Source organism: Vanacampus margaritifer, chromosome 9 (genome assembly GCF_051991255.1).
Source record: "Vanacampus margaritifer isolate UIUO_Vmar chromosome 9, RoL_Vmar_1.0, whole genome shotgun sequence".
NCBI lineage: Eukaryota > Metazoa > Chordata > Actinopteri > Syngnathiformes > Syngnathidae > Vanacampus > Vanacampus margaritifer.
The window spans coordinates 9,522,184-9,543,390 of record NC_135440.1 but is presented as its reverse complement, the minus strand read 5'-3'; the positions used below and the strand labels follow the sequence as shown (position 1 = coordinate 9,543,390).

Genomic DNA, 21,207 nt, shown 5'->3' with positions numbered 1-21,207 from the left:
TGTATCATGCAATTCACATTAGTTCATCAATGCAGGAGCTACTAATAATCACACTTTGAGTATGTCAGCCGGCGTACGGCATTGCTATCTTAGCCAAGGGTCGTAGCTAACCATTAAGAGCCGAAGGCAAATGCATCCAAGGCAAACAAAATAGTTGCTTCAAATCCTTGCCATTAACATAAAAAAATAGAGTTGCTCCAAATGTGAAAGTTGCTCCTCAAATGAAGTTACTGATTAGCAAAACAGTTTCACAAAGGGGGAAAAAAAAGTTATTTCACCTATTGTGGCCACTGAAAAACTAATTCACAGCATGATGTAACCAACATGTTTCACTGTAGGGAGGGTTTTGGCCAGGTGATGAGCGTTGCGTTGCTTTCTCTAAACATGGCATTTGGCATGCAAGCCAAAAAGCTCTATCTTCGACACAACATATCAGAGAATTTTGTCTTCATTGTCTCATAATCCTTCAGGTTCCGTTGGGCAAACTCCAGGCGCACTACAATGTGCCTCTTACTAAGGGGTGACTTCTACCAGGCCACTGTACTTACTATAGAGGCCTGATTGCTGGGTTGCTGCAGAGACGGATGTGCTTCTGGCAGGTTCTTGGCCTTCCACCCAAGAATGCTAGAGCTCTGACAGTGGTCATCGGGTTCTTGATGACATCCCTGACTAAGGTTATTTTCCCCTAATCAGTCAATTTGTACTTTTCCCCCAATCAGTCGGTTTAGACAGGTGGCCAGTTACAGGAAGAGTCCTGAGTGGTTCTTAACTACTGCGTGCGTTTTTTAAGTAAAGCAAATTAGTGTGAAAGAATCTTCAGGGAAGTTTCAATGGTTTTTAACAATTTTCTGCATTTTTCTTGTATTGATGTATAACATTTATTTTTAGTTTAAGATTGTCTACTGTAGATTTATCAGCCAGCCAAAGTTCAATCGAGCAGCTTAAAACCATCATGCTGCTGCCTGAAACAAAGCCAGGCTGTTGATTTAACACTCGACGGAGTGCATGAACACATGCACAGGAGTGAATGGGAGTATGATAGATGGACATGAAAGTACAGCAGGTCTTTGAAATATTGTAATGGAGAAGACTACCAAGGGACATCCCAAAATTCACACCTCATCTACGGCGCAACCCATTCAAAGGCTCCAGTTTCAGTAAAGAGAGTATGTGTGTTTCAATGCATGCAGGTGCTATACTTGCCAGTGTGTGTCTGTCGGTGAAATATTCAGATCAAAGGCAGGTGGCGCTTCTTTTCCATCTGCTCTCATTAGTATTTGGTCTACAGGCTTACATGTGTGCAAGATGTCACCTGTTTTACTGCTGTGGACAGGTTACTCAATTATGACATACAATTTAAAATTCAGACGTAAAACGGCACAGACAATTACATCGAATTTGTACATTGAAGGATGTTTTTTTTTCTTGTTTTTTTTTTACTTCCATCTCGCTAATGCAAGAGTGATTGAAGAAAAAACAGCTCTAATATATATTAGGAAACTACATACATATGTTCGTATTACAGTGCCAGACCACTTTTCAAGGATACATTTCATGGAAGTCTCAATATATTTAAATTAAGATTAAAGATTGCATCGCTTTGTACCCTTATTTCCACAGCCTCATGGTTTGGTAAAGAGATCAAAACTGGAGGCTTTTATAGGGAACATCTTTAACATTTGCTCTACTCTCAGTATGCTTGATTAAATGTAACATTTTCAGAGCGCTAAGAGTTCTAAGAAAAGCATAAATCACTGTCTCGCAGCTGCTGGCGTGCTTAGGGAGAACACATGCTATCCCTCACTCACTCTCTCGTTTTGTCTTTGCTATGATCATAAAGCACACCCGACCCAACAGTCCCTCCTCCTCTGCTGCAAGTCACTGTGGTGGAGGGTGGCGGGAAACACCTGCAGGCCGCTGCTCGCCCTGAAGTTGAGCATAAAGCCAAGCTCCTCACACGCCCTATGGCCCTCTGTTCCCAATGGTCCCTAACATTAGGGCTGTCCAAGGCCCCCAAAGTCTTTCTCATCAATCAGCAGTGACAGGCCAAGATCAAGCCAAAATGGACTGCAAATGTCCATGGACCAAAACCAGATCAGGACCAAGTCAAGAGAGTATCACTGAAGCTTAGTTGTGAATGATGCGGTCAAAGATTTCTTATGAGTAGGCTAAAGTTTAAAATTTGCATGCTTAATAAATACAGGCATCTGGCTGACCCCATTAATCCAGTGACATCAAATGCAAAATTAATCTGTATTATTTCATTAACTGTATGTTACTGAAGAATAATTATTCCCTTTGAAGTGTTCAGAAAACCTGTCCAAAATATGTTTCTACACTCTTTTTTTGTCATTCAAATGAACAGGAAGCTGTTTTTTTTTCAAGACAAATCAAAAATAAAAGTAAATAATGAATAAAAAGATTACAAATTGTCACTTCATAATCAATAAATGTAATGTAAACGTAATCCAAACGAAAACAAACATGTTTTCCTTTAAAGTAACCCCCTGGAGTGCAACACACTTTCCCAGCCTTCTTTGCCATACACCTGCACTCCTGGAAAGAATCTTCCAGAGTCCTGCTCAACCCCGTCGTCACAGCCATCTTGATGTTATCCAAGTCTTCAAAACGGACCCCCTTGATAAACCCCTTGAGATTGGGAAAAGATACTGATCCAGCAGGACAATGTTCTTCTTGGTCAGGAACTGTAAGATGCTGAGGGTACTGTGAGCAAATGACTTGTCCTAGTGAGTTAGCCATGTGTTGTTCTGTCAAAACTGTTGCCTCTTCTTGGGTACTGAATGAAGCAAACACAGCAGGATCTCTTAGTAGACATGACAGGTTGATTGCCTGGCCCACATTGGAAGTTAAGTCTCGTAGTCTGGGATTGTCTTTTGTGACACTAGTGCTAAGACTTTTGTGGCACACCTCATATAGTTACTTTAGTTATGAAGTTTAGTTTATTTTTTTTGTAGCTATAGTTTTTTCCTCCACTTCACCAGTGCTGCACTCTACATGCTGTGATTAATGGATAGATTCCATACAGCCACATGGGACAAATCAAATGTGCTCCAACGGAGCAAAAATTCTGTAATGTCATGATCACAAAATGTTGGCTCATGATTCAGTCCTATGGGAGCAAAGGTTGCAGCTCATTTAGACCGGTGCTATTCCTCCTTTCATCTCAGCCAGAGTGAAACATTGCATTCATCATTCTATTAACACTGTTCTAACAGGCTCCCTGTCACCCTCTAGATGATGGCAGGGACATTGAATATGTGGACTAAAAGCTTTGATGTAAGCTTGACTACCATACAAAACACAGGCCTATAATCAGGACCCCAAAATATGTCTGTTGCATACAAACATTAGCACAAATGAGCCCTTTAGCAAGGGAACTCATGGTTAGTTTTCAAACTCATCTCTCAGATGTTTGACATGACACACATGCGCAAAGCGAAATGTAGCAGTATGGTCAAATTGTTACATGTCAAACAATAGGGTCTTTTCAACTTTGACAGTATTAACAAATAAAATAAATAATTCTGACATATATACTGTGGGTCTGTGTGTATGCACAATTGCACGCGCAGTACATAGTTTATGTGTGTGTGCATGCCAGCTGTTCTGTTGTGTCTCTTTTTTCCAGTTAATGATGTGAATAAATTTTATTGTGCACGTGATGTATGCTTTTGAACTAACCTTCAACTGGTAAGATAAATGCATATGACAGAAAGGGTAAGACTACAAGTATATTCTAGAGGTGAAATTTAAATACAGTACAGTATATTAAAGGATCATGAAACCAATGTTGAGAAGGAAATGACTTATCAAGAGTACTGATAAGCAGATCTACATCTGCTTAATATACTCTATAAAGTTCCTGGGAATCAGTAAATCTACAGCATAGCCAAATTAGAATGTGTTTACTTTGAATCACCTTTCTCCTTTCTGACACTAGTCTTAAAAAATCATAATGATGTACTGTCTTAAGTATTATGTTCCTTCAATTCCTAGTGCAGAAGTTACTAGTAATTGAAAGGGGGAGAAAAAATCAATCAAGGTTATAACAATATTTCTAAAAATGTATCCCATGCCTTTTCGTCACCACACAGTATATATAGCACAGCATGTCTTGAGTACCAATTGCACTGTGAGGAAAACAATGCAGCCCAAGAAACATAAGGTTGAATGGTCGGCGTTTTATAAGACTTTTTTTTTTTTATTTACAGCCTAGCTATATAGTGTATTTGCTCAGTTGGTAAGCACCAAAGACAAATTGTTGACAATAGTCTCCGTCTACCCATGCATAATAACAGGAACAGAGAATATAGTCATCAGTGCAACACCTAACTATAGTTAGAAAAATGAGGACAGCCAGCATAGTGCAGTGCTGAACTGCACTATCCTGGCTGTCTTCAGAAATTCTTTTGACCAACTGTCACAAAGTGACCATCCAGTATCATGAAGTGCTTAAATGCTCTTTCAGTTTCAGTTCATTCTCTGAATCAGCAATGACAAATTAACCTTTTAATATCCAAATTTGAGCCAGCTCTCAGGTTCTCTGAGAAGTCTAAAATGAATTAAGCTGAACATTCAACGGCAAAAACATTTTTTTTCTGTTCCTGAACGGCAGTAAAAACAATAATTTAACATCTTGAACAATGTTTTTTTTGTAAAATAGTAAATGAACAAATACATGAATATATTAATAATATATTTTAAGATTTAAATGTAATTTCCTGTTAAAGAGTTTCTTCATGCTGGTCTATTAACCATTGTTTTGGTAATTACCATTGCTGTTATTTTAAAACGGCAGAAAGATAGTGGTCTAATAAATTTGTTCAATACTGTAACTGTGATCTCAGCTGGGAAATACATGTCAGTGTGATTACGGTGAACATGCATATTTGTTGATAGAGATTTTAAAATGGAACATCGATTTAATGTACTAATAGGGCAAATGGGTTGTCCATTAACTTAATTGTCCCTTGAATTGAAGTATGTTTTTGGGTGGCCGAAAAACACTAAGTAAAGTACAAAATGATTGTTGTGTAATGTTTCCATGACCTAATATGCCACTGCCAACATGGCCGCCACTTTGCCACATCTGTTAGTCTGGACTGTGTATCTTCGACAACAGTGGCACAACCATGAAATATGTATGTCTGTTTTTTGGGCCAGTAAACAACAGCGCCACACAGTGCCAGAAAACAGCAACGGTAAATTCTAGAACTAACAGGCTTTGAAGGTGACTATACAAAGGGGTGTTTGGAGTGGACTGGTTATTGGTCTGTTAAAGCAGGAGCCGGAAAAATCGAGGCTCCACTGTGAAAACGCATTTTTCAAAGTCACCTGGAAATAGCTGAAGTGTTTTACCTGAGTTCCGGCAATCCTCTCCTTGCTGTGGCACCTGCACAGAAAATGCCAGCAGGTCGGGAGCCAAAAGGGATTCCGGCTTGCGGCTCTCGTTTAGCCATCGCCTCATATGAAGCTCCTTAGTGTCAGAAGGGCCCTGGATCAGAGGAACAAGTTTCTCCTTTACGACTTCTCCCGAGCCTGTGGGTCATAAGCAAAGTTTCTTCAGTAAACAGTGTCACTATTAAAAACATGACACATTATGAAATTTTAAAATATCAGATATTAGAGATAATAATCATAGTCTACTTAAATAATCATAGAAAACTTTGCAAGGCAAAGCCATCGAACAAAAATGCTATGCAATGCATGTCACAGAAATAAAGTTCTAATTGAAAAAATCTTACACACGTAGTGCAGATTATGAAAATATTATCAAGTAATCATAGTCTACTTAAATAATCATAGAAAACTTTGCAAGGCAAAGCCATCGAACAAAAATGCTATGCAATGTATGTCACAGAAATAAAGTTCTAATTGAAAAAATCTTACACACGTAGTGCAGATTATGAAAATATTATCAAGTAATCATAGTCTACTTAAATAATCATAGAAAACTTTGCAAGACAAAGCCATCGAACAAAAATGCTATGCAATGCATGTCACAGAAATAAAGTTCTAATTGAAAAAATCTTACACACGTAGTGCAGATTATGAAAATATTATCAAGTTAGGCACAATAATGCAAAAGTCCCCTAGTTTCAAATGGTGATTTTGGTACACTTATGTAAGATCATCATAATATATTAAACACTATGGACGTTGAATAATAGATTATAACAAAATGTGTGTGCTTATATTATTTATTTGTATTTCTATATCCACAGCTGCAGTAAATCTTAAACTCCTGACATCACATGTTCAGGGTGACCTGTTGGACTCTGTCTCCAATAACATCCTTGCGTCAAAGACATGACCAAAGCCCAGTGACAACACCACAGGAGAAAACAGCAACTTAATCACACAGCTGGAAGTGAATCAACATAAAGAAGCAAAGCAAGGAGACAGAGTGAAGGACATAAAAGTATAGGTTTGAAAAAGAAAAAGATAGTCCAATGCAGCCCAGTCGGTCTCACTCTCTCCCTCCTACACAGGCAGTAAAGTTTTAACAGGGCACAGCTGCACACACCTGGGGTCCTGGCACACACTTTTACAGCTCCCACGGTTCCAGAGGCGCATTTCACCGTTGCACGGCTGTAGAACTTCAGCTCAAGATTTTGGAGCGAGCCCTCAAGAGTCGGTGACGAGCCTAGAGATTTCACACCTAATAAAAGATTGGGGGGGAGGGAAGAACAAGGAAAAAGCAAAAAACAGTGAACATGAAGTGAAGTTCGACAGGTTTAAATACCGTTGCTGTGGCTTCATTAAACACTTGATTGCCCTTTAATTGTTCTTGACCCCTTTCTTTTGCAAAGTTCTGAACAACCAGATGCTCTAAACCAGAACTGAGGTGAACCCAAAAGCTGAGCTGTGACAGGAAAATAAAACCAGAGTCCGAAATTACTACTCTGTTGTGCTACGCTTACGAGGTACATTTTTATAGACATCCACACGTTCTTATACTTTGCTTGAAAAATGTTTGTCACATTTCAAGGGCATTTTGGCCAGTCAATGAGAAATGAATGGATGTCAGCTTTAAAAATGTATGCATTCTGAACCCTCCATTCCTATGTCCAATATGGCCAGAATATCTTTTATGAATTGATTAATCGACAACTAATCGATTATCATAGCTTATTGCCCCAGCTTAGTTCCTGGTCCTTACTTTTGCTTGTTCTTATGCACCAAGAACCAGTTCAATTCTTGGGTGGGGCGATAGAGAGGGACTCCATTGTTCTGCTGATCAGAACCGGAGCACTGTTCTATTATTGGACATCTGTGCTCATCACGGATTGTTAATAATGAACAGCACGTTCAAGCATAAGGGTGTCCATACGTGTACTTGGCACAAGGACAACGTAGACCGCAGTTTGATAATCGACTTTGTGGTCATCAGATCTGTGGCTGCATGTCTTGGACACTCAGGGGAAGAGAATGGAGTGGGAAGATGCCGGTCCGACGTGGCACACTCAAACATATTGTGAGGGACTGATGAGAGTGTCTAGCAGAGACCCCTCTCAAAAGGAGTTTCAGCTCACACCTCCGGCAGTTTCACCGATGTCCTGGCTGGCAGGGGACATTTTGAGTCTACAGTAAATAGACCATGTTCTGGTTCTCCATTGTTGAGGCAGTTGATGGGAGCTGTGGCCGTAAGATTAAAGATTCGAGGATTACCGCCCGTCCGCTGGCCAACGGCAGCAGTAAAGGATTCCGTCAGGCCTTTTTGGCCTGTGGGACTCCAGAGGCAGCTGATGACCGGCTGGCTAAATTAAATTTAACATTGGTGGTCACCAAGGCAAAAAGATGGGCATGGGAGGAGTTCGGTGTGGCCATGGAAAACAACATGCAGAGGGCTTTGAGGAAATTATGGTCTATACGGCGTCTGCTGCAGACCTCAACTTGGGATGTTGTAAGCCGGTGGGGAGAATACTTGGACAGTACTTTGAAGACCTGCTCAAATTCCACCAACAAGCCTTCTCACTAGGACGCAGACTCTGGGATCTCTGAAGTGGGCTTTCCTATCTCTGGGTTTGAGGTCACCGAGGTGGTTAAACAGATCCACGGTGGCAGTCTTTGGGATGAATCAGATTGGCCGAGAGATAGTAAAGGCTCTGGATGTTGCGGGGCTGTCCTGATGGACATGCCTCTGCAACATCACATGGAAACTTGGGACAGTGCCTCTGGATTGGGACACTGAGGTGGTAGTCCCCGTTTGTAAGAAGAGAGACAGGAGGGTGTCCTCCAACTAAAGGGTGATCACACTCCTCACCCTCCCCGGTAAGGTCTATTCAGGGGTGTTGGAGAAGAGGGTCCGTCGGGAGGTCGAATCTCATATTCTTGAGGAGCAGTGGGGTCTTACCTGGCCGTGGAAAAGTGGACCAACTATGCCCTCGGCAAATTACTCAAGGGTGCATGGGAGTTTGCCCAATTAGTCTACATGTAGGCTCCACAGCCTACTGACATTTTTAAACGGGCTCTTAGAACTTTTCTTTTTGCAAAAGCTTTTTGTTAGACGTTTTGACTCTAGCAATTTGAGATTGTTGAAATATAAAGTGCATTATAAATAATAATAATATTATTATTATTATTATTATTATTATTATGCGATTTGTGGACTTGGAGAAGGCATTTGATTGTGTCCCTCGCAGAGTTCTGTGGTGTGTGCCTTGGGAGAATGGGGTACAGAACTCCCTGGGGATGGATGGATGGATCTATAATATTGGTGTGAATTGAAGAGGAGAAAAAAAGTATATTATGAAAATGATTCCTCATCACACAATTCTCTACTGCTGTGGATCAAAACATTTATGAAGTATTGTTATGATTATGGTTAACTTCCCTCTAACTGCTTGTGACAATATGTTGATTGCATGTTTTCACACATTGAAGCACAGACCCTAAGCACAAATTCCCTCAAACAAGCAATGAAGGCCGGTGCAGCAATGGCCTGGCAGAACATTTCAAGGAAAGAAATATTTTTGATGGGTTCCAGATTTCAGGCAGTCATTAGCCACTTTTACACTGCCGTTTAAGGCCAGGAATGTTACGCCGCTGTTACGCAGAGCTGTTGCCTCTTTGCATAGGGAAAGAAAGGTAAAACAGATTAAATTGCTATCGAGGTTTAAAGAGCTGATTGAAATAAAAGCATATTCCATTACAAAACAGCACAAGAATCCAATCAATATGATTTCATCTATTGCCAGCTAGTGTATACATGGCAAATTCAAAACCAAATTACGAAAAAATGTTATACTTGTTGTTCTTTGTTATTACTAGGCTTAAATGATATGGTTTGCAGCAAAAGCTATTGCAAATAAAGGGACTGAATGGAATAGAAAGATTAGAGCAGGGGTGAACAAATCTTTCAAAGGAGTCAAATGGTAAACTGGAATTGGTGTTGAGGGTCACACAAACATGCTAATTTCGAATGTGAACGAAATTCTTTATGCAAGACAGTTAAGTATCTTGTTGAGGAAGATTCTACTTGCATAGATCTACAGTAGAGTAGGGTTTTTTTTATCATTGGGGAATGCAAATGTTAAATATAAATTATAAGCAGTCACATGAAATAAAAGAAAAATATTAATATTATTAACATTACATTACTGTTTCCTCAACATTCACAAAAAGCCTTCCCATGAAATGGCACGTGGGCCATTATTTGCTCAGAACTTAATTAGCGAGACAGACAGTTGAACGGACAGATGGACAAGGTCAAAACATGCCAAATTTTATTTATATATATATATATATATATATATATATATATATATATATATATATGTATCACCCAATACCGATCAGATTCTGACAGCTCTAAGGTAACCTGTCAATATTATTTCTGCACTGTTTTTTCAAACGTTCTCAGAAAAAAGGTGGATGGCTACAAAACCCAAGATAACTTAGGGAGTTATGTGCCATGCCACCTGTTGAGAGAAAAGAGGAGGATTCATTCATCACATGCACATTCTTCCAAGAAGCTAAAAGCGTCAGAAGGCATGATAGTCATTCTTCCATTATCTGGTTTGATACGGTTTACTGGTCCAAATAACCCCTCCCCTTATTTGATTCCGTACAAGCATTCTTTCAACTTGAACTGAAGGTTCATTTCTTCTGCTGTAAGCAAATACAGGTGAACAAATAATTCTATCCACTGGATGTCATAACCTACCAGTGAGGGAAAGGGGTGTTTCATCGTAACTTTTGCAGGCCAGTTAAGATGCCAAATGTATTTCATGTGTTTAACACCTCTCTAATTAGCTTGCTTGTGCATCGCTAAAATGTAATAATTTAAGTGTAATGCAATGTGTAAATAAAACATGTGTTTTAGTATTAGACATGCAATGCTGTCTACATTTTATAAATAATTTGTTTACTGTTAAAACGTTCATAATCACAAACAACTGTGATTGACAAAACATCTATATAGTGTTACAGGCTTAGAATAAAAATACAAACATGCAGGCAATATGTAAAGGGAATGACTCAGGTAGACGCATTAACAGACATTTAACCAAATTGCAAGCAATGTGCTAAAATCTTAACCACTGACTTCCCTTCTTTTCCTCTCAACAAATTACCCAGGAACCTCTTCCTTCACTGTATGAGAGGCCCTCTGTATTACCAGGTGGAAGATGGGGAAGTTAATAACCCTCTTTATGTCTCCCTGCCTGCTACTTAATACAAGTAGTGCAACAGAAGTTATGTTGCCTGCTGCCGACCTTAACAGCTTCCTCTGTCTGTAGCAAGTCACATCCCAAAGACAAGTATGTCATACTTTCAAAAGCTGACCTGCCAAAATTGTACAATATAAATGAAGCAGCACAGTTAGACATACTGTATCAATTTATAAAATGTATACAATATATAAACAGCAATTAAAAAATTAAATATCACTTGGTCTTGGTTTCTGGACATTTTTATCCTCAATGTATTAAAAATGTCATTCATTACACATAAACCTCATTACATACACTTTGTCAACTTGCTATCATCACAACGTTAACATGTCAACAAATCTTCAGGTAAATTTCCTGTGCTTGCTATTTAAAACGGTATTTTTTTATAAATCAGTTCCACTAATCTTTTAAAAATATATTGGTCTGAAGTGCAAATACTCTTAATGATTCATACATGGCTGTTCATACAAACCATTTAATTTCATTTATTAGAAGGCGCAATCATTGACAGCAATTATTTTTATAAACACATGAATATGACAACAAACAAAAAAAGAGTTTGGTATTACTATATCCCCTTACCCACGTAGATGTCCTAAAGGGCACAAAGCACCTGCTGGGGTGGTAGTAGTTGCACTGGGGGGGGGACGGCTTAATAATGTTTTGTCCAGCTGTTAAGACTATAAAAAGTGGGGTACCCAGGAAGAGAAAACACACGGGTTTGTAGTTTGTTGCCGTGAACTGTGGGATGTTGTCTGGTATATGTGTGCAATGCATTAGTGTGTGTATTACAACCACACGTGTCAATGTTTCTGTGTGACTGAGAGAATAGAATGCGTGTGGTGCTGTTATTTGTCAAATGAGGGCAGGTGCAAGGAGTACATAAACACACAGCTAGGGGCCAGAGGCTACAGCACACCATCAAACACACACCATAAGGGCAAATATGGGCAGCTGGATTAGTCATCCTGAAATTGAGCGTTGATTCCAGAAAACTGAAGAGTAAAAGGACATATTACATACAGTATATTATATATTAATAGAAATAAATATTTGCACATATGCCAATAGACCCAGTGCCAGCATCGCTTAGGAAGGGGGCATAGGAATCAGGCTGTTCTTTTGCTGGTTTGTTTGTGCAGTGTAGGCCAGTTTCAATATGTATGTAGTTATGTACGGATTTATGTGTGTAGGCGTGTCTGAGTGTGTGTATATTTGTATGTATTTGTGAACGTGTAAAGGAAAAAATGATGATGTGTTAGTGTTGGTGCTCGCAGTTGCTGGGGGTCTAATTTTAATTATTTCCATCCACCCCAAGTACTGCATGCTTTTCAATCTGCTCACTAAAGCAGTGACACATGTTCCTGGCTTTTACAGACCATGATTCTCTCTGCCACTGAATTACCTCAATTAAGGCTTTTTGCGGAAGCCATTTGGTCAAAACTAATGGGTCTTGGCACGGTGCTTGGAAGACAGTGAAAGTGGGGCCATGGGAGTGAGGGATAAAAGAGATGCAGTGCAACAGTGACAGGAGCGGTACGAAGGATATGTCAGGAATGGAAAAGGCATTTGCAGGTTGAACTTGGATGACGTCCAAAGTGTAATTTGCCATTGAAATAATGTACAGTATATTTGGAACCATTACTCCGAACCAGCTTTATCTTATTTTTTTTTTCACCAAAATATTGGTGAACTCAAAATTGTACATTTTAACTTAAAGGTACTTACTTGTTCTTTTTTCTCTCACAATTTAATTTCTCATATGGAAGAAAAGGGGGTGGGCGATGCATTTGGGATGTGGGCCTTCAGTGGAGATTTAATAATTAACTCACGATTAATCACAAAATAATCACACATTTTCTATCAATTTATATCTGCATTTATACTAAAGTGTACAATATTTTTTCAAATTTTTTACACTCTTGTTAACATAAAAGTGGGAAGAAAAGTTAACCTAATAGAAATTTGTTTAAAATTAAAAATAGGTACTGTATTGCAAAAAAACATGCCACATTGATTTGTATTGGTTATTTTTCTGTCACTACATGGCATAATTGCGTTTGTAACACAATGGTTATTATTTTTTTCATATTAAGAGCAGACAAATTTTTAACATGAAGTAACTTGAGAAATTCTGCACATTTTAAAAACTGTAAAGCATAACTTGACCCCAGCCCCCACAAATATATGCATTGTTATTTCATTTATTACTGCTTAATTAAAATGTGGTACATGACTCCTTTAAACAACATTGAATGCTTTTATTTTGTTGAGTTCAATATGGATGCGCATTGTAAAATGACGCAGCTTTACTGTAAACGAACCATAATAGTGTTCTTTTCATATTAAGAGCCAGGGGTCAGTAACTTGCTAACTTCTGCACATTTTTAAAATGGTAAAACACAATGTTACGCCAGTCCCCACAAATGTATGCAGTATTATTTAATTTATTACTGCTAAATTGTTTTATAGTGACTCCTTTTCACGATGTTGATCGCTTTTATTTTGTTAAGTTCTCGGATGCCCATTGATATTTAGTGACTCCGCTTTACTGCAGCCACAAACGTGAGCGCTCTGCTGCAAGCGAGCCAAGGGCACAGTGAAGAGCTATTTTCTGGAGTTGCTGAAGAAAATACACCTCACAGCTAAAGATCAAATGGCTTGGAGTCACTCCGATTGACAAGACAGCGTCCATTCCGCTCTCACAGGAGTTTGAGAGTGCAGCAACCTAGCTCATTGCTAACGGCTAACCGAGTGCGTTCTTTCAAAGCTGAGAACCGGCGGTCATGCTACACAGTCCAAATGGCTCCACCACTCAAACATTTAGCCCCTTAAACATTGTGTACTATAGCTGCAGTGTAGTACAGTGCATTTCTATTGGGTAATTTTGACTGTTCCTACCATCCTCCTCAAAGTTGCTTAGTGCCAGTAAAAATGATGCAGACCCCCTCAGGCCATGGCAAAGGTACCATTCAACTAGTTTTAAGTTGTTGTTTCATCAGAAGAGTTATGAAAATATTTGATTATGGTTGAAAAGTTCCTTAGTGCTACTTTAATGCCATTCGTAAATCTTGCATATTAGTTATCTTCGGTTAGCAAACTTGTTAGCAAACACCGTTGCCATTCAACAGCATGTGTGTGACAAAAATGTACAAGGCTCTGTATACTTCCACTTGGTGCTTTCTGCTTTATGTGAAACTCAAAAGTTGTTTATTATGTATGCAAAATGTTCACAGGGATACAACATAAGGTTAGCTAAAGATTGTTGACTAGGTGACCTACCTGTCTTGAACTGTTAATCACAATGGGCTACTACCAGTAACCTCAAGAGTTAGGTGTATCTTCTAAACTATTTTGATAGTAACTGTAATATTTTTATTTCTGGCTTTTACGTTGCCACAGTGACTCCTTTTAGCTTTATTTATAATATTATGTTCAATTTAACCCTAAATTGTTTTTGACACAAAAAAAAGTGCAGTTTTGTAATTAGGTAGGTAGGTACAGATTTGAGAACCGTTTAAGCACCGGAACCGTTTGAAAAGTAGCGTGAAGGCACCGGTATTGGATCAAACCAAACGATAGCCAACCCTACTCCAAATGTGTACACTACAATATTGAAATTCACAATCAATATTATTTATCATGCTATTATTAAGGTAAAAGTGTGTGTACTGTTGAGGGAAAATAAAGTGTAGGTCATCAGAGAAGACTTTGAAGGGCCTGACTGGAAAATAGCAGACTATCAAGACAAAGGACAGACAAGGCAAACTTTTGAGGAGGTGTAACCATGGTTGCTTGGTGAAAAGTTGACCAGCGATGTTGTTTTAAGGATTTACAAATGTGCTTCATTTTACTTTGATCTCTTAAAACGTAACAGTCCAATGCTTTGAATGATTATGGGAAAATACATCTGAAAAAATCCTGTTTTGAATTAATTTCCTGGTTTCATGTACAAACTCTAGACAGAAGTGAATGACATAAAAAAGAACAGAGATGCAGGAGGACAAAAGCAGAAGACGACGGACTGTGTCTGGACTGACTTAAAACATCATCACGATCTGCCAGGAAAGGAACAAGGCCGTATGTGGCCCATTGAAGTTTGTACTGACAAGAGCCGTCTCAAGTTCCATCCAAGATTTATTTATCAGTTCTCTGATGCTGACACAACGTGTTTTTAATGTCAGAAATGAGGCTGCGTGTGGATGAAAAAGGCCCCTCTTTCTTTCCTACTTCCTCCTGATTTCTTGCTACCATTTAAAGCACACTAGGTGACAGGCAAACATTCCACCCAATCCAGCAATTTACCTCTTCAAAGAACGTGTCTGGAGTGAGCAATTCAAGCCATATTGAAGCAGACTTTAGAGAGGGTTTTTTTTCTTCTTTTCATTCACATTCTCATCACCAAACCACAATTTGTGACTGCAACTGATTTCTCTTTGATTGGGCAACAAGGAAAAGGAGCTTGGGGTCATCTATGCCAAATCACCTGCTGGGTTGAACCAAGCAAATTTTATGAAAAACTTTGTTCAATCAGAGCAGGGGTTTCCTTTATTGCTCAGGAAATACTGGGTCAATCTTCACAAAACAGGTATTTTTGGATGAGAATTCCAAATCTGTAATTATTTAGAAGATTGGTGCATATTTTAGTAACCTTTTGACTTTGTTTTAATTAACCTTGAAATTGACCTTGTGGATCATGTGAACTTAAAAAATGTTCATGAACTTAAATATCTCACAAGTTCTCCAAAACATAGTTTCAGAGAAAGTTTTTTTTAGCAGCAATAAGGAGTCAGAGTATCCACACCCTCTAATGTTCATTGTATATTCATTGAAAGTTGAGAATATTCATTTGTTATTAGCGTGACAATATGTTTACCGAAAATGTGGCTCTAATTTTGCAATCTTTCAAGGGCTTCAAATTTGGACGTTCCATTGTAACAGACCAAAACCGACGTTCTGAGGTAAAGCTGTATAACAAATGTTGAGGTTCCAGATTTGAAACGTAAACATTACACATCCATTCATCATCCGAACCGCTTGAACTACAGTATTGGAGGTAACAAAACCCTAGCAGTTAAGGTTGGTACAAAAACACTGAGTTGAGTATTCCTATTGTTCTGTGAAATCGAATAAATACTACCATTGTTAATATTTTGGGAGTTGATAAGATTTTAAAAAGGTCTTCTTCATGGGATATTGGCTGGTGGGGGGGACTAATTCTAATATACACACACAAATTCAACAAGCATGTGTACTCATGCAGAAAGCATTATTTTGGGGAAAATTTGAGTATTGGGCCACAATGCCAACAGTCAATCACACCACAGAACAATACCAAAGAAATGGCCCTGTGAGTACAGTAATTTCTGGACTATAAGGTGCACCGGACTATAAGCCGCGCTAGCTAAATTTGGGGAATACTCGAGTTTGTTAGAACATATAAGCCGCACCCAACTGTAAGCCGCAGGTGTTTTAATGTTACCGCACCGGGTTCCCGCTACTTTCCATAAAGAGGGTGCAAATTGTCTCACTCTCTCGTTCTGTCTGTCCTACTGTATTTGGGCTCACTTGGTTTTGCTCTGCCTGTCGCTCTTGCTCTTTATAGTGCGCCCCCCTTGTGATCTGATGGATAAGCCGCACCTTTGTATTAGCCGCAGGGTCGATTGCAAGTGAAAAAAGTAGCGGCTTGTAGTCCAGAAATTAATTATTAATGTGGTCTCTGGCGGTCATCAATAGTGTTTACTGCAATGTCGTGTAGCAAGGAGAATTAATTTACCATTTAATTTATATTCAAACTAAAACAGCACACAAATGTGTAATAATTCACAATCTTATTTAAATAAAATTAATACTTACAAGAAATTGATTATATTGTATTGTATTTGTGGCATTAACTAATTTTCTCTATCCGGTGTGCACTGCAATAAAGAAAAACTGCTCTGAGGGTTCTAGTGCAAGAATGTCCCCCCCAAAAAAATGAATGAATGAATGACAATAAGAAACAGACTGTTTTCATCACAGTACTATGTCACTGAGATCCAAGACTGACCTCACAAATGTAATTAAAAACTGTCCCTAACATTAAAATATAGGGTGTGACTGAAATTATGACCAATAACTATAACGTTTCACTATTCATCATATGAGCCTTTTAAATAACCTGTTTTATTTGTTGGAAAACCCCTTTCATCTATAAAGGTCATCAGACACACTTGTATTTATGGCTTTAAATCATCTTGTACAAACGTACGAACTTTCAGACTTTGCAAATATTACAGTCGCATGGTTAAATGAAAATTTACCATAAGATTATACATTATGTAAAACGTATTGGAAGCTGAAACAAATGGAGACTGCCGCAGTGTGTGGGACGTCAGTGTGGTCAGTGTGCCACTAAACCTGAGGTTAGCAGCGGCTGCACGCCACGGCAGGCAGGAATTACAGGCTTCCTTCTGCTATTGCTACCATGGATAGCTGCTACTACAAACCACACAAGGACAAAGTATAACACAACAAGGGAGTCCACTGACAATCACAGCTAGTGGGCAGAGAAATTATTTCTACAGTATACGTAATGAAAATCAGATTGAACAATGAACAGAACACCGAAATGAGGACTCAGATAAGCTCAGAAAAGATTAAAAGGAAATGTAAACAAAGTCTGTCAACAAATCGAACAAGTGCAGGATTTTGTTACAGAACAAACGCAGTTTCTATCCTCAATGGACAGCTGACATGGCAAGTGTGTGCATAAATGCAAATATGTTTCTCTATGGTACACATTTCCAGACACAACGTACGAGCATGAGTGTGTTGCATGGGGAGATGGAACCAGAGTTGGGCAGAAAGTAATTAGTTATACTGTAGTTACTACGTAATTACTTTCCGGGGGGGAAATTTACTTACTGGCGTGCTCTATAAAAATAATTAGTTAACACGTAAAGTAATTATTTTTGTTATTTCTATGAAAATAATTCATATATGTCAAATATTTCCGATTTTAACGATCAATCATGGCTCACCTGTTTTCTTGGTTTGATCAACAATCAGTTGTCAAGGCCAAATGCAGACTACTAACCATGTCGCCTGTTGAATTGGCTGCCAATCAGCAGTAATTTTTTTAACTAACCAAGTCTTACAGGTGTTCCAGTCGTTTTGACAGTTCCTTTAATCTGAGGCCAAAATTACTTTGAGGAAACTTTACCTGTCTGTCAGTACCCTAAGATTAAAACTGAATCTTCTGTGAGTTTGCCCCTTGCTTTTGATTGCCTTTCTTTGGAGAAGGAATTACTTTTTATTCCAAAGCAGCTCGCCCATGAAGGACACTGACCATATGTGTTATCAGCTAGACTCAATATGAAACACTTTTAGCTATAGAGAAACTCTAACATCAAAAGAGAGGGTTCCTCAGCCACTTTATGAAGCTTCAGCCACTTTATGAATGTTTGAGTGTTGCAGTCTATGATGTGTGTCAAACTCCCGGCCAGGCCAGATATCCTGCCGGAAGTGGCTCATGGAACCATTTGTGGTTCTCTAATGTCATAGGAGACCAGTGTGTCATTATTTACACTCACAACAAAGCTCATGATGCCACATTCCACCACCATCAAAAGTAGCAATAATTTAAACCATACATGACTGGGTCAGGTTTATCCACGCCAGGTGCACAGTCACGTTGGTATGCTAAGATTTTGGACAATTCATTTTTCAACTTTTTTGTTTGCTTTTGCAGCATGTAAAATTTGACAAATACAGAGCAACATATTTTAGGTTGTCTTAAGTTTGATTTATTTTGGAATACTGTAATATTGTATTGTGTATCTTTCAATAAAAATTATGTTCAATAAATGATTATCCTGTTTGGCATTCAACCTAACGTGTGCTTTGAGTTTTGGTCCCTTACGTGATTCAGTTTGATGACTGGTCTAAGCAGTGGTCATAAAGTAAAAGAAGAACAAACACAAGTCTCAAACCTGGTTCCAATTCTGGATTTTGTAATCAACGTAAAATACCCATAGTCACTCTGTCAGAAAACCACATTAAAAGAAAGGTTATGCCACTGCTGAGATGGAAAATGCTATTAATAACAGAATGCCACTATGTCAGCACTTTAAAGAGAAACAGAAGCCTTTATTGTTGCTGTTAAAGCAAAACAAAGAGCCACGTCTACACAGATATTTCCAATATGATTATTTCAAATAAGGTACTCTTTGTGTTATGAAGACAATTAAACAAGCATAAAAAGCACACCAGTTTTAGCGTTGTCACAGCGCATTTTTTATTTTCTCTTGGTTTTTTGTTTGTTTTTTTGCAGTGAATCGGCAGACGCGGCTACGCAGTGTTGTGTTGTTCGCGAACAACTCGTTCAAACATCTTTTATATGAATGTACCGAATGGAATTCTCAGGGAATCGATCGATCATGCTTGTTGCATGAACTGGCAAAACTCCTTCTAAGACAAACAGAGCAGTTTAGTAGAATGAGAATATCCGCAAGCATTTCTACTTGAATCACTTCATGAACTGGTTTGCTCCTTTCTCAGTCCAGTTGAGCTCCCCTGACAAAGCAGCGGGCTTTGTTGGCATCTCCGTTTACTGGAAGTCTTTATGTTCATGCAGTGATGTTGGTGGGTCGGCAAAAAATAACTAAATAATTGCCTCTGGTGTTCCTGTGCATCACTGAATGTAAACTTTTTTTATCCATGGCTCACTAATGTTTGCTATTCAGATCGGGTTTGGTCCCTAACCCTCAAAAACAACAACAGTCCACTTTAAAGGGGAAGTCAACCACAATTGTCATTTTTTGACAATAATATATTCTATGCAGCCCCACTAGTCTAAATATGATATTCTGTTTAATATTTCAGAACGCAAAATGAGTTAAGCAGCAAAATTCTGCAGTTTTTATCAATATCAGAAGGCGGCCATGTTGCCACTTGCTGACGAGTGAAAATGACATCACAGTTGCTCAGGTCACAGGTAACAACCAATCACAGCTCAGATTCAGAAAACAGGTGAACTCTGATTGGTCTTTGCCTGAGCCCTGAGCAACATTGATGTCATCTTCAGGTGACAGCAAGTGGCAAAATGGCCACCCCCTGAGATGAATAAAAACAGCTGGATTTTGCGTCATAACTCATATTCCAAAAATGTAACATTAATCAGAATGTCATGTTTAGTGAGGTCACATATAACATATTACTGTCAAGAAATGTTTAAGGTTGACTTCTACTTTAAAACCAAACTGAAAGTTGCAAAAAGTTACTCAACTTGAAACATTCATAGGCAGCTTCAAACAGTTACTTAATACCTTGATATTTAAACTACAAACATAGAAAACATCACCAATACTCAACACTTCTTTGCCTCCAAAGCTCTAAATGCAAGCTCCCACGCCACCTTTTTTTTTCTAACCTGCAACCAAATGTCCAGATGTTTAAATGTTTCTCCTTGTAACTATTCAAACCCTGTTCCAACAGAAGGCAGACTGAGAGAAGAGGAATATTTGACTTCACTCCACGGGAGACCAGTTTCATACATTTTGGCAGCCACACAACAGTAAAAAGGTAGCTTTGCTGCTTTGGCAGCCTGAAACTGACGGCTTACCAAACAACGCAATCCTAATGAGTTGGAAAACCCCGAACCTCAACCCCCCAACCCCCCAGAGGATTGTCCAGATGTGACCATTATGAAAAGCGCTACTGTTTTAATTTGACTCGAAGAAAAAGTAAAATGCTGAAATTGAACATTAATATTGCTGACAATGTGAAGTATAAAGGAGTTTGAGTTAACTTAACCTTGTCTCCAGAAGCACTTCCAACACTTAGCCCCCTACCAGGTAGAAGACATGTCGATATACATTTATGTGAGTGAAATACTGACTGTTTTCATTTACCCATTTTATATGATGACTGTGTAAAGGAACAATTTTTAATGCTTCTGTGGTCATGATTAATGATGGAACTCCAAAATATCACCCAACTCTGCTGTTTACTTTGGCTTTACTTTAGGCTCTATGGACAATTTAATTTCATTGCTGAGCTGTCTGCCTCACACGTTTACTACTGTAGTTTCCTGATCTCAAAATGCTGTTTTCTGACGCAATAGAGTTTTAAAAGAGAGCATATGTAGCAGGTGAATGTCACCTTGGCTTTTACTTGAGCCCCAGCCGTACCCCTTTCACAAGTTGTGTAGATATCAGTGAAATGCTTATTTTATACTGGTAACATTTAGACTATACATAGCACAGACTTTGTGGCGATTTAAAACAGTAATTAAATGGGGCCGTCATTGAGCAGATATCAGTTGATCAAACATTACCTGGCGCTTTGTAAACCTCATTCATAAGGTTTTCGCTGAGTGTCAAGGGAGCCCCATTCACCACACTATGAGTCCAGCTCTGCCAGATTGCTTGGAGCAAATGCGTCTGGGCTCTTGTGGCCTGCACAGTGAAGTGAGGAAGCTCCAAAATGTACTCTGTGGTGGGGACTGAAGACCTTTTACTCCTGCAAG

At 38.8% G+C, this 21,207-nt stretch overlaps 1 protein-coding gene across 3 annotated transcripts in view; it reads right to left on the bottom strand.

Annotated features, from left to right (window-relative positions):
- Positions 1-21,207, bottom strand: part of vps13b (vacuolar protein sorting 13 homolog B) — a 349,203-nt gene that overhangs the window by 253,721 nt on the left and 74,275 nt on the right. For all 3 annotated transcript variants that reach the window (XM_077574861.1, XM_077574863.1, XM_077574862.1), the window contains 3 exons: positions 21,016-21,200; positions 6,548-6,682; positions 5,380-5,559 (listed from right to left, as the gene is read on the bottom strand). In XM_077574861.1, the coding sequence (XP_077430987.1) occupies positions 5,380-5,559; positions 6,548-6,682; positions 21,016-21,200 (500 nt within the window). The remainder of the gene's footprint in view (positions 1-5,379; positions 5,560-6,547; positions 6,683-21,015; positions 21,201-21,207) is intronic.